Source organism: Hippocampus zosterae, chromosome 4 (genome assembly GCF_025434085.1).
Source record: "Hippocampus zosterae strain Florida chromosome 4, ASM2543408v3, whole genome shotgun sequence".
NCBI lineage: Eukaryota > Metazoa > Chordata > Actinopteri > Syngnathiformes > Syngnathidae > Hippocampus > Hippocampus zosterae.
This window is the reverse complement of record NC_067454.1, coordinates 22,952,083-22,965,106: the sequence shown is the minus strand read 5'-3', so window position 1 is coordinate 22,965,106 and position 13,024 is coordinate 22,952,083. Positions and strand designations below refer to the sequence as shown.

Sequence of the window (13,024 nt, the reverse complement as noted above, 5' to 3'; positions counted from 1 at the left end):
GATAAAACTGCAGCAAGTACTATTTGGGTTATTCGAGTTTCTGATTCAGCATTTTTAAATGATGCTGATGATGGTAACCTTAATTTGCATGTACTCATGCAAAAATCAGTGGTAATCTGAATATGGTTGCTTGTTAAACTTGTTTGTTCTTTTTTTTGTTGTTCTTTTCATTGTATCAGAAGGAGCAATTAAAGGTGTTACTTAGTGCCAACGAACGGGAAGGGTCACGAGGCTTGGAGACTGTCAAGGTCCAGCTCAAAAGCACGATGGTCTGTGGATGTATACAGATCATTTTGATCCTTGTCGGAAATTGTTGAAGAGTATTTATCTCAGATAGATGTTATATATTTGTGTCATTTTTTTTTACATATTGGTCACATATTCAAAATGTGTTGTTCTTTGTATTTGCAGGGGGACTACTCCGGACAGTCAGTGATCAAAGGTTGTATGATCTTTCATGAAAATAAGCTATGATGACAATCGAAAAATGATCACCAAATTGATTTTCATTTGCTTTGTGTTGTATTAATTACATTTTCACTGTTTCACAGGAAAAGAGAACATATTAGTCAAGCAAGCATATAGCCTGGATTCGGATCAGGTAAGCTAAGCTGATTTAAACAACTGCCAATGTGGTCACCATTAGCATGTAGTGATGAGACTTTATTGTCAGAAGATCATTTTGAAAAATGAATCGGCCTGAAAACAAATCTAAATCTGTTACTTGCAATTGATATGTTATTTCTGTGACATGCCCTAAAACCAGCAAGTGCCTTGTTACTTTGTCTTGTGATTCTCACTTTTCCCGTCAGAAACTCCAGAATCCAGCAACGTCTCGCTCACTGTCCAGACCATTAGAGAAGGGTCTCTCTGGTGATCTTGAAATTCTTCGGCATGAGCTTGAGATGCTCAGAAGAAAACAACAAGTAACCGAGGAGGAGAGGGTGCGGCTTCACTCAGCTCTGAGCAGAAAAAATCGAGAGTGCCAAGAACTGGTTCAGAACAGAGATCTCATCCAGAAACAGGCTGACCAGCAAGTTCAAGAACTCGAGGATGCCTTGGGGGACGTCCAGAAGAGGATGCTTGAGTCAGAATGCAAAGTTAAACAGCTGCAGGCCCATGTGGTTGCGGTGAAGGAACACTTGGGAGGCCAGGCCACGGAAGAGCTTCGTGCTCAGCTTCAGGATATCAAAGCCAAGTATGAAGGGGCTTCAGCTGAAGTGGGTCGGGTTCGCAATCGTCTTAAACAGAGTGAGAAGGCATTGGAGGAGTACAAGAACAGTGAGAGCCAGTTGGCAACTGAAGCGGAACGGTTAAATCAAGAGCTCGGTGCTGTGACTGCAGAGAGAGATGAACTTTCGGAAACTGTCCTCGCAATGGAGACACAGCTGAAGGGAGCTCAATCTAAGCAGGGCAGCATGGTACCGGCCGAGAAATTTGACAACATGAAAAACTTACTGACGAATGCAGTAGATGAAAAGGAACGTCAGCTTACTGAGCTCCGAGACGACTACGATCGTGTCCTGGAAGAGGTGGCGGAACTCCATCGGAAGCTAGATAATCCGACTCAGGGAGGAGCAGGAACAGGGACCGTGCCCACTGAGGAACAACAAAAGATTCAGGATGCCCTTGAAGAGCAAAACATCTCGTTGAAGAAAAAACTACATGATGTCACTGCAAAAAGCCAGGCACTTATTCATGAGATGGAGGAGAGTGAGGAGGAGCGGGAGATACTGCAGGAGAAGCTGGAGGAGCTGAATAGCAGGCTTGAGGTCGACTTCATCCCAATCCAGGAACATGAGGAAGCTCGAATGAGAATGCTATCGGCTGTGGAGGAGCTGGAGGACAAACTCGTGGAAGCCAGCGAACGTTGTGGCAAAGCAGAGGCACAAGTCCAACTGCTTAACACCGAGAAAGTGACGCTTCAGGAGAATATTAACAATCTGCAAGGTGCCGCAGAGAAACAGCAGAGTGAAATGAAAGCCTTGAAAACTCAGAATGCTGACGTGATGAAGACATTTGAACTTTTACAGAGTAAGTGTGACGACAGAGAAAAGTGGTGTGCCCAGCTGACAGCGCAGAGTCAGACCTTGAAACTGAACCTGGAGGGAGACTATGTACCGAGACAAGAGCATGAGCAACTGAAGATAGACTTAACCTCCACGTTAGAGAGTGTCAAGTCTGAGAATTTGAATTTGGAGTCCACGGAGAAGGAAGTTCGAGAGGAATTAAAGAACGTGAAGGAAGGAAACGCCGAGTTACGTGAAAAGTTGGAAAAGGTTATGTTAGAGATGAAAAATGACTATATGAGCGTGAAGGATCACAAATGTATGACAGAAAAGATGGGCGCCGCCGTGGTGCAGGCAGAGAATAGAGCAAACCAACTGTCGGCGATGCATGCGTTGGCCCAGGAGGAAAATGTGAAGCTGACACAAGAACTGCAAGCTCAAAAGAAAGAGCTCGATACCATCATGGAGGCTATTCAGTCCAAATTTGTCCCACTCACAGCCGTTGAGGAAAAAGAAAACTCCTACAATACCCAAGTCAAGGAGTTGAAGGTTAAACTGTTGGAAATGGAAGAGAAGTATAACAGGGAGAAGTCTGAAAGAGAGAATAACAAACTGGAGAAAGAGAAACTGAAAGTTGAGATCAATTCTGTTCAACAAAGACTTGACACTGCTCTTGTCACGGGTGAGAAGCGCAAGGGATATGAGGAAGAGTTCAAGGGCCGATATGAAGCGATGGCTCTCAAGTTAACCGATCTGGAGCAGAAGCACAAGGAGGTCAATCTTCGGAAAGCTGAGCTTGAAGACCAGAATGCCCTGTGCAACACTCAAATCCAGAATCTCCAGGACCGTCTAAAATCAGAGCTGACACGCATTGCAACCTATGACACAGAGCTCAAGGCCCTTCACGACGCCATGCAGCAAGCCCAGACGGATTGCAAGAAAGCACGAGAGACTGAGCAGGTGGAGGCCCAGAAGGTTTGTGCTCTGCAAAATGAAGTTCAGGAACTCCACAGAGAACAGGCATCTCTGTTGCAGAAGCACACCAAGGCCAGTGAAGCCCTTGAGAAGGAAGTCGCTGAGCTTCGAATGGGGCTCAGAGAAGAGCAGGAGAATAGCGGTCAGAGGGCCGAGGACGTTGCAGCCCTCCAATCTGAACTTGTTCAAGCCACTCAAGCGCTCGAAGAGCTTCGCTTCAAGGAAGGTCATATGGCCCAAATGAAGAAGGAGAAGCAGCATCTGGAGGAGGAAGCTACCAACTTGACCAACAAGCTGTTGAGTTTAACAGAGGAATGCAAAGCGGTACACCGTGAGGCGACTCAGGCGAGGGAGGGGGAGAGAAAGGCCAGGACGGAGATGGAAGCTGTTCATGAGAAGGGACAGGCCATCGAACAAGAAATTCGGGAGCTGAAAGAACGCTATGATGAGTCACTCAGCACCATTGGTGATCTTCAGAGAAGGATTCAGACATCATCTCAGCTGACTGAAGCCAAAGACAAGAAGGTAACGATGAAATCAGTCATCAGTGATCGCGGAGCCTTCCTCGACTTCCCCATTTGCACGCCGTCATTTTAAAACAATCATTGCACTGACTCGCATACGCGTTGTCCTTTTTTTTTGTGTGTGTGCTGTGAGGTCATGTGGTCAATACATTTTCCTCATGCTTCTGCTTGGGTCAGATCACGGAGTTGCTGACGGACGTGGAGCGGCTGAAGCAAGCACTGAATGGTTTGTCCCAGCTGGCGTACACCAGCAACTCCCCGAACAAAAGGCAGATGCAGCACATCGACACCCTCCAAGCCCAGATCAAAAACCTACAGCAGCAGCTGGCTGTGAGTGGATTCATGTCGCACACAAGACCACATACCGGATTTTCCCCACTAAAAGGCGCACCTGAAAGTCTTCCATTTTCTTAAAAGCTCACAGCGTGCCTTAAAATCCTTCAATTGGTTTGGTCATTACGGTAAAACCGTATTGGCCTGAATATAAGACAGTGTTTTTTGAATTGGAATAAGACTGAAAACGTGGAGGTCGTCTTATATTCGTCGCCTGGACATTATACCAATTCACGACACTAGATGGCGCCAGATATTAAAGCGAATGCTGAACATGACTCGCCAGGCCAAAGTGAACCCCTGTCACGAAGAATAAAAATAGCGGTAGCACGAAGAAGAAAAATAAAAACATAGCGATAAGAAAGAAAAGAGAATAAAATAATAGAAGAGATAACAGAAAATGGAGAAACGTAGCGACAATCTGGAGAAAAGTGGGTCGAAGATCGGCCGGGTTAACCGGCAGCTGAGGAGAAGTTATGATGTCATTTACATTTGAAAAACCAGAAGCCATTCATTTATGAATGTGATTGCACTTTAAGTTGAGGCAAAATCACATGCTTTTTCTCTCAAATATATTGTTATAATCATTTGTTTCAGATGTACTGTAATTATTTTCTGTATAAAAATTAATTTGGTTTTCAAAACGTCTTTTTTCAAACTTGAGTCTTGAAAAAGAGTCTTATTGATAGATAATATATTTATAAATAAGATTGATCATAAAAAGGAATGTGGACTTCTCATAACTGATATAAGTGACCATCTACCGGTCTTTGTAGTCCTACACAATTACTTTGGTAGAAAAACTAAACCAATAACCCACACATCAGAAATAAGACTCAGAACCCAACATTCCATTGGAGCTTTCAAGCTCGACCTAGACAAGCAAAATTGGTCTGAGGTCTACACAAATGATGATCCAAATCAGTCAACCATAACCTCCTAATACGATAAACATTTCCCAGTAATTAAAGTCACCAGAAAGTTCAATGAAAAAGTAAGCCATGGATTACAAAAGGCATAAAAAATGCATGTAAAAAGAAAAACAATCTAAAAACGTCTTTTGTTTGCGTTCATGACTGCCTCTGAAAAACGTAAATTAACGATTACTTCAATGAAATTATGAAAATTGAAAATAATGCATCAAAACAGAAAATCAAGTGAGGAAATAACAAAATTAATTCTGTAGCCCCCCTACAGGATTAATTTTGTGATTTCTTCATTTGTGAATACACAACAAAGGAATAAATAAACATTTCTGAGACAGTCCAGTCTCTTACATTTTACTGACGTCTGATCCTTCTGTTTGCATTTCTTTGAGCGTAGCTCCATCTAGTGCAGGGGTGTCCAAACTTTTTGCCAAGGGGGCCAGATTTTATGTGGTAAAATGTCGGGGGGGCCGACCGTGGCTGACATTCTTTACATTGAACAACAATATTGTTCAACAAATTTTAGTAAGCCAGTCTGTTTCACATTTCCATTTTTATTTTAATTTCAACAATCTTAAGAATTTCTTTTGGTTCATTTGAAACAGGAATTTGAAATATGACATATCAGTCAATATAAACACGGAGTGATGTCTTGTTAACTCGTGAGTGATGCCCTCTAGTGTCTAAATGCTATTACCTGTACTCATTTAGTGAATGCTATTACTCATTTAGCCACTAGAGGGAAGCAGTACTCTATGAAACATCACTCACCAGTCTACGAGACCTCAGTCAATGCAACACGTGTTCCATTACGCCCAACCTGCGGGCCAGACGGCACTGATTTTATGACGGGGGCCGAGGGCCGGATGAAATTCGACCGCGGGCCGGATCTGGCCCGCGGGCCGGACTTTGGACATGCCTGATCTAGTGGAAGCATTGTAGATGACGTTTTATAAACTGGTGCGTCCAATATCTGAAAAGGCCATTCATTGAAGGTGCGCCTTATAATCCAGTGCACCTTTTGTGTGGAAAATACGGTATTTGAATAAGGTTATCTTTTACCTTGAGAGACGAGTCATGGAAAACAACAGTAACTTGTGTGCATCATTGTCGACTTATTATCTAATACATTAGGCCAGTGTTTTTCAAACTTTTTTGAGCCAAGGCAGACTTTTCATTGAAAAAAATCTCGTGGCACACCACCAGCTGAAAATGTAAAAAAAAAAAAAGCACCGCTTACATTACAATTAATGTGTTATATTGTTACCATAATCGTTTTTAACACTGAAGGATGTAGTTATAACAGCTTGAATTGGAATCAAATGAACACAAAGAAAAAAGTATTTCATCATCTTTCATATTTATTCTTTCACCGTCGTCCTGCATTCATGCGTCACAAATTCGTTTGTCTCTCGTCTAAACACGCGGCAATTGGCTAGCTGTTCCTCTCCCTAGCGGTATGGGAGGGTAATACACGATTACTTTCTGGGCGATAGACCGCACAGGAATACAAATTTTCCCGTGGCACACCTGACAATGTCTCACGGCACACTAGTGTGTCACGGCGCAGGGTTTGAAAAACACTGCATTAGGCAACATGTTTTGGCTAAAGTTTAAACTGGGTGATGTGACTCCCTGTCTATGGTGAAGCAATAATCTTATGTTTTTTCTCTGTCTGTTCATGTAGGATGCTGAGAGGCAACACAGAGAAGTAGTTTCCATTTATCGAACACACCTCCTCAGTGCAGCGCAGGTTGGTTGTCTTGACGTAAACTGTACTTTATTAAACATTTGAGGGTGGCAAACCAAAACAATATGTAATTACGTGGAATATGGTTTGTATGGTTTTGGTATAAATTTAGCTTTGTGTTTTGACCGAGTGCGCCTTTTTGATAATGCCAGTATGCGTCAAGCGAAACAGTCTTGTACAAATGTGGTGCATTATTTAGCGAATGGTTCAAATTCATAACTATGCAATGTATAAGACTAAGTTCGTAGCTGTCCATAATCCTTCTCAAAGTGTTTTATTTCTTTATTTGTAGGGCCACATGGATGAGGACGTCCAAGCTGCCTTGCTACAGATCATCCGCATGAGACAAGAATTTGTGTGTTAAAACTTTCTTCAGCATCATGTGATGCTACTACCTGCAGACTCAAATTTACCATTCTCACACTTCCACAACACTGCCACGCTTCACACTGTATTATGTCATCCAGATCATCGCTCTTCAAATGGACTGTTATTAAATCCTCTGTCATCAGAAGCATTGCTGCACATTATCTCCCAAGTAAACCTAAATATTAATCGGAGGTACTTCTACTGACAGCTAAGAGCGATGCACATACTCATTGTTAGCATCTTGAAGGATTTTTTAAAAAATGTGACAGCGATATATATAAAAATATATACTGCTCACATAATGTATGGTGTACTGAAGATGACCGGCACATCACACAACACGCACAACAACATCGTGACTGACAATCGCAAGTTTTCGGCGCTAAATCCTGATGCTGTTGTAGTACCAAGGATGACCTATAGAGACAGCATAGCAGTGCATCTAGACTGCCAGAAATGTCAAAGTGTAAGAACAGTAGAAGATGAAATAGAAGAAGCAAGGCTAACTTATCAGATAGTTGTGTGCAGTCCCTTCTCAGTCATCTTTGTTTTGGTGGATGACATGTTATAAAAACACCCAATACAAGCAGTTGCTTATCTATTTGTGTTGGGCAACTGTGTAAGATTCAAGTTGCTTGCTAATGTCACAATCTTGGAATCAGTGCGATTGTAAATATTGAACACGTTTTAAGGTTTATGATTGTTGGCCCTGACCATTGCTGTCTCGACCATTGTTTGGAGATCGGTCAATTGGAGCGTTGCCCACTTTTTTTCCCAGTAAAAAGGGGGGAAAAAGTTTAAATTAGGCTTGATTGTCATTATGTGTGTAGGGCGGGGCTAGTTTCAGCTGGTGACCATATAAATGAGCTAAAAGTGACATAATTTGATAGATGATTACTGTTCTCAAACGGCGATCACTTCTACATTCCTACTGAACAATCAGCCCTCAGGCAGGATGTTTGCTTTGTGCTCTCAGCTGACATTTGAAGGATTACAGCAAATGCAGATATAATCAAATTGTATTATCTCAACGTAAGCTTGTTTCTCTGTGACCATCCGTGCTTAAGGAGAAGCCTCAGTGACAGTGTTGTATACAAACAATTGTGGTTTTGAATTTAAACGTGTGGCGAGTTTCAATTTTCAGTGGTCTTGCGTGCAGCAAATACAAAACGTGGAACAGACAGAACAAGTGAAACTGGACTTTTTATGCGTAACAACACCCAACAATGTCACTCCAAACCCGAAAATGACTTAGCATTCGTTCAGATAAACTACTGGCCTCATTTAGCAATCACAGTGGTGCGTTGTTGTGGGTAATGTTGAATTTGAGTCATGGAGGTGAGCGTGTGAGAGAAAGGAGCTCTCTTGCTGTGTAGTTATTGCGGTGGCTGGTCATCTCCTCGTTGAAACCTGAGTGTCCTCTAGTGGTCAGACTTGGCAGGCCAAGTTCATAGAATGTTAATGCCAGTGTGTGGGAAGAGGCACTTGTTGTCCTCGGAAGCTGCTGATTGGAGAAATCTCGAAAATGTATCAATAAAATGACAAATGAAAAAACTCTTTCAGCTCCCCAGGACAACAGCTGCAGCGCCTTCCTCGCCCCGAAGATGCTGCATGTGCCCCCTCTGGGTGTTGTGTGTTTTGATTGTTGAGCCAGTCTCTCGTGCCTTTTCACTGACTTTTCCAATACTTTGTACTACTTTGATGACTGTACGAAAGTGGGACAGTTGCAACGTTCAGCTGGTCTGGAAGTAGAAAGGCACAACACAAATGTTGAGCAATATTTACTGTATAGGACGACATTCTAATCATCGAACAAAATACATTAAAAGATACTATTGCTGGTAGTTAACCTCCGATAAATGTGTTCTTTGAAGCACTCCTGTCTTTTCCTGTGAGTTTAACACCCTTAAACTCTGTTTCTTTTTTTTTTTTACCTTGGTCTGATTTCTTCTGGTTTTTAGGATGGACTTGTCCCTCAATCATCAAGACTGTTAAATCTGTTCATACAAATATTTGTGTTTGTGAGTCAATAAGACAAAATCAATAAAGTGCCTAACAGAAACTATATATTTGTTTGGTCTATTTTACCGTTGTAGTTCCTTTGTGCTCCATGGACAGCACTTTGTATACAGCGGGGGTTGTTTCAAAGCGCTCTTAGCAATACAGTTATGTTCAAATATTTTCATCCATCCATTAATCACAACCGCTGATCCTTACGAGGGCAAGGATTGCGAGGGTCCTTGAGAGCTGGTCGCAGCTCAAGTTATTACAGTATTTTTTATCAGTTGTTTTTGTACCATTTCGCTTGTTACACTATTCATTCAGCAAAAAAACTGACATATATAATATATCTATCGGAAGTACATCCGATATATATATATATATATATATATATATATATATATATATATATTAGCGGCTGGGTAGCTCAGTTGGTAAGGCATCGGATTGGCATACGGGAGACGGTGGTTCGAATCCCGCTTGGGGCAAATATGAGCACATAACACCATCCAGTGTGGGTCCTTGGGCAAGATCCTTCACGCTAATGCCTACCTCATACAATGATGAGAGACAATAAAACGAATGGCATGCCGGCTCAGACGTCGCCCGGCCAAACAAGGTCTGCGTCAGGTACTGGGGAACCAGAGCACCTTGATGAAAAATGGGCTACTGGAACAAAGCGGAGATGGGCGAGATGCGATAACATGGCTCTGTTGGAATGCTACTACTCAAGCAACCCTAGTCAGAGGGGTTACATGCAGAGAATGTGGGCTAAATGGTTACTTCGAAACCCACAGTCACGGTTGACCGCGAAACAACTAGTAGCTCAGTGTTCCAACATCCACAAACGGCAACTGCTGTCACAACTTGAGATTGATGAGGTACAACGCAGGTTCCATGGTGAAGGGCCCCAGGCTGCCAGATCAGAGGAGGAGGTCATACAAGAGAGTGGGAGGCAAGCCCCAATGAATGCAGATGATGAGATTGGGTGGCCAGCCCCAATGAATGAAATGCTGAGCGAGGCAGCAACTGACCTGAAAGCTAAGATCATGGCGCGAATGAAAACTGGGCAACCTAGAAACCGATTATAACGGCTATGTGAAGTACCATCTGAAAGTCTCATAGAAAGTGTTAATGCAGCACTGAGGGCGATCCCTACCGTAACGATCACAGAAACCAATGAGCTGATATACGCTTCAGCATCAGTGATCCTGGAGACTCTGGGCTATAAGAGCAACCATGGAAGCCATGAGATACGTTACCCACCATGGAAAAGACGGTTGGAGGCTAAGATCAAGGCGGCCCGGAAAGATGTGAGTCAATTGACGGAGGCCCAGAGAGGTGTGATGAAAAGGCCGATACCCGAGAGGTACATCCAGATGACCATACCTGAAGCACTCGAAACTGCCAAACAAAGGCTCCAAGCCTTGTCCAGTCGCCTAAAGCGGTACACGAAAGAGAATGAGGCCAGACGAATAAACAGGCTGTTCGCAACACAACCTGCGAAAGTATACGCTCAGTGGCAGGGTCCTAACAACAGAGCCGACCCACCAAGACTGGAAACTGAAAGGTACTGGAAAGGCATATGGGAGAAGGAGGTTGCACATAACAGCAGTGCACAATGGCTGGTGACCCTGAGAGAGGAGCACAGCAACCTCCCTGAACAGAACCCAGTTACCATAACAGTGGCAGACATACAGGAAAGTGTCTCAGATATGAAGAACTGGACAGCACCAGGCCCGGACATGGTCCACACCTACTGGCTAAAGAAACTCACAGCACTCCATGAGCGCCTAGCAGTACAAATGAACCAGCTGCTGAGGGATGGGACTCACCCAGAATGGCTAACCGAAGGGCGAACGATCCTGATCATGAAGGATCCCTCTAAGGGTGCAGCCCCATCCAACTATCGGCCAATAACCTGTCTCTCCACAACATGGAAGCTCATGTCAGGCATCATTGCGGCTAAGATAAGTGGACACATGGATCAATACATGAGCGAAGCACAGAAGGGCATTGGTAGAGATACCAGAGGAGCCAAACATCAGCTGCTGGTTGACAGAACAGTCGCACAAGACTGCAGGTCCCGACGTACCAACCTGTGCACAGCTTGGATTGATTACAAGAAAGCCTATGACTCGATGCCACATACATGGATCACTGAATGCTTGGAGTTGTATAAGGTGAACAGGACCCTAAGAGCCTTCGTTGCGAACTCGATGAGGATGTGGAAAACCACACTTGAAGCCAATGGCAAGCCACTTACCCAAGTGTCCATCAAATGTGGCATATACCAAGGTGATGCACTCTCCCCACTGCTGTTCTGCATAGGACTGAACCCCCTAAGCCAAGTAATCACCAAGACAGGCTATGGATACCGCCTCAGAAATGGAGCTACAATCAGTCACCTCCTCTACATGGATGACATAAAGCTGTATGCTAAGAGCGAAAGGGACATAGATTCCCTGATCCACACAACCAGGATCTACAGCAGCGACATCGCGATGTCATTCGGGCTTGAGAAATGTAGTCGGATGGTGACTCAGAGAGGAAAGGTAGTCCGCACTGAAGGGGTCTCACTCCCAGAAGGAACAATAGCAGACATTGAGGACAGCTACAAGTACCTTGGTATACCACAAGCCAATGGCAACCTCGAACTGGCAACAAGGAAAGCGGCTACGGCCAAATACCTCCAGCGAGTGAGGCAAGTCCTAAGAAGCCAGCTCAATGGCAAGAATAAGACCCGGGCAATAAACAGCTATGCCCTGCCAGTGATCAGATACCCTGCAGGAATAATAAGGTGGCCAAAGGAAGAGATTCAGACCACGGACGTTAAGACCCGAAAGCTCCTAACCATGCATGGAGGGTTCCATCCCAAATCAGCACCCTGAGACTGTACGCAAGCCGAAAGGAAGGAGGCCGGGGACTAGTGAGTGTGAGAGCCACTGTCCAGGATGAAACATCCAAGCTCCATGAATACATCAAGGAGAAGGCTCCAACGGATGACGTACTCAGAGAATGTCTCAGACAATGGGGAACAGAAGATGAGGCGCTGGAAGAGGGACCATCATGGGAGGACAAGCCCCTACACGGGATGTACCACCGGACCATAACTGAAGTGGCTGATCTCAAGAAGTCCTATCAGTGGCTAGAGAGGGCTGGCCTGAAGGACGGCACAGAGGCACTCATCCTGGCTGCTCAGGAACAGGCCTTGAGCACCAGAGCCATCGAGGCCCAGATATACCACAGCAGACAAGACCCAAGGTGTAGGTTGTGCAAAGAGGCACCTGAGACGATCCAACACATAACTGCAGGGTGTAAGATGCTGGCAGGGAAAGCCTACATGGAACGCCATAACCAGGTGGCTGGCATAGTCTACCGAAACATCTGTGCGGAGTATGGACTGGAAACCCCAAGGTCAAAATGGGAAACACCTCCAAAGGTGGTGGAGAATGACAGAGCGAAGATCCTGTGGGACTTCCAGATCCAGACTGACAAGATGGTAATGGCGAACCAACCAGATATCGTGATCATAGATAAAGGGCAGAGGAAAGCCGTTGTAGTGGATGTAGCGGTCCCAAGTGATGGAAACATCAGGAAGAAGGAACATGAGAAACTCGAGAAATACCAAGGGCTCAGAGAGGAGCTGGAGAGAGCCTGGAAGGTAAAGGTGACAGTCGTGCCTGTGATGGTCGGAGCACTCGGGGCAGTGACCCCCAAACTAGATGAGTGGTTGCAACAGATCCCTGGAACAACGTCGGACATCTCAGTCCAGAAATGTGCAGTGCTGGGAACAGCAAGGATACTGCGCAGAACCCTCAAGCTTCCTGGCCTCTGGTAGAGGACCCGAGCTGAATGAGGGACGGACACCACCCGAGGGGTGAGATGAGGATTTTTTTTTTTTATATATATATTCCAGCTAATATATATATCAGTTTTTTGCTAAATGAATAGTGTAAGAAGCGAAATGGTACAAAAACAACTAATATATATATATATACATACACACACAGTATATAATGTATACTAGCTGGTTCGCCGCCCTCCGGGCGGCTCATCAGCTAGTTCCTGTGGAAGGCTGGTAAGGTGGGCCTTCGGCCCACAAAAGTGTTGTTGCTTGGTTCAACTTTTTGTTCA

At 44.4% G+C, this 13,024-nt stretch overlaps 1 protein-coding gene across 7 annotated transcripts in view; it reads left to right on the top strand.

Annotated features, from left to right (window-relative positions):
* Positions 1-8,944, top strand: part of uacab (uveal autoantigen with coiled-coil domains and ankyrin repeats b) — a 44,342-nt gene extending 35,398 nt beyond the window's left edge. For 6 of the 7 annotated variants that reach the window (XM_052063041.1, XM_052063038.1, XM_052063037.1 and 3 more), the window contains 7 exons: positions 180-269; positions 412-442; positions 552-601; positions 813-3,509; positions 3,686-3,838; positions 6,455-6,520; positions 6,810-8,944. In XM_052063041.1, the coding sequence (XP_051919001.1) occupies positions 180-269; positions 412-442; positions 552-601; positions 813-3,509; positions 3,686-3,838; positions 6,455-6,520; positions 6,810-6,881 (3,159 nt within the window). In that variant the 3' untranslated portion in view covers positions 6,882-8,944. The remainder of the gene's footprint in view (positions 1-179; positions 270-411; positions 443-551; positions 602-812; positions 3,510-3,685; positions 3,839-6,454; positions 6,521-6,809) is intronic. The other variant, XM_052063042.1, reaches the window with a different exon arrangement.
* Positions 8,945-13,024: the final 4,080 nt, after the last annotated feature.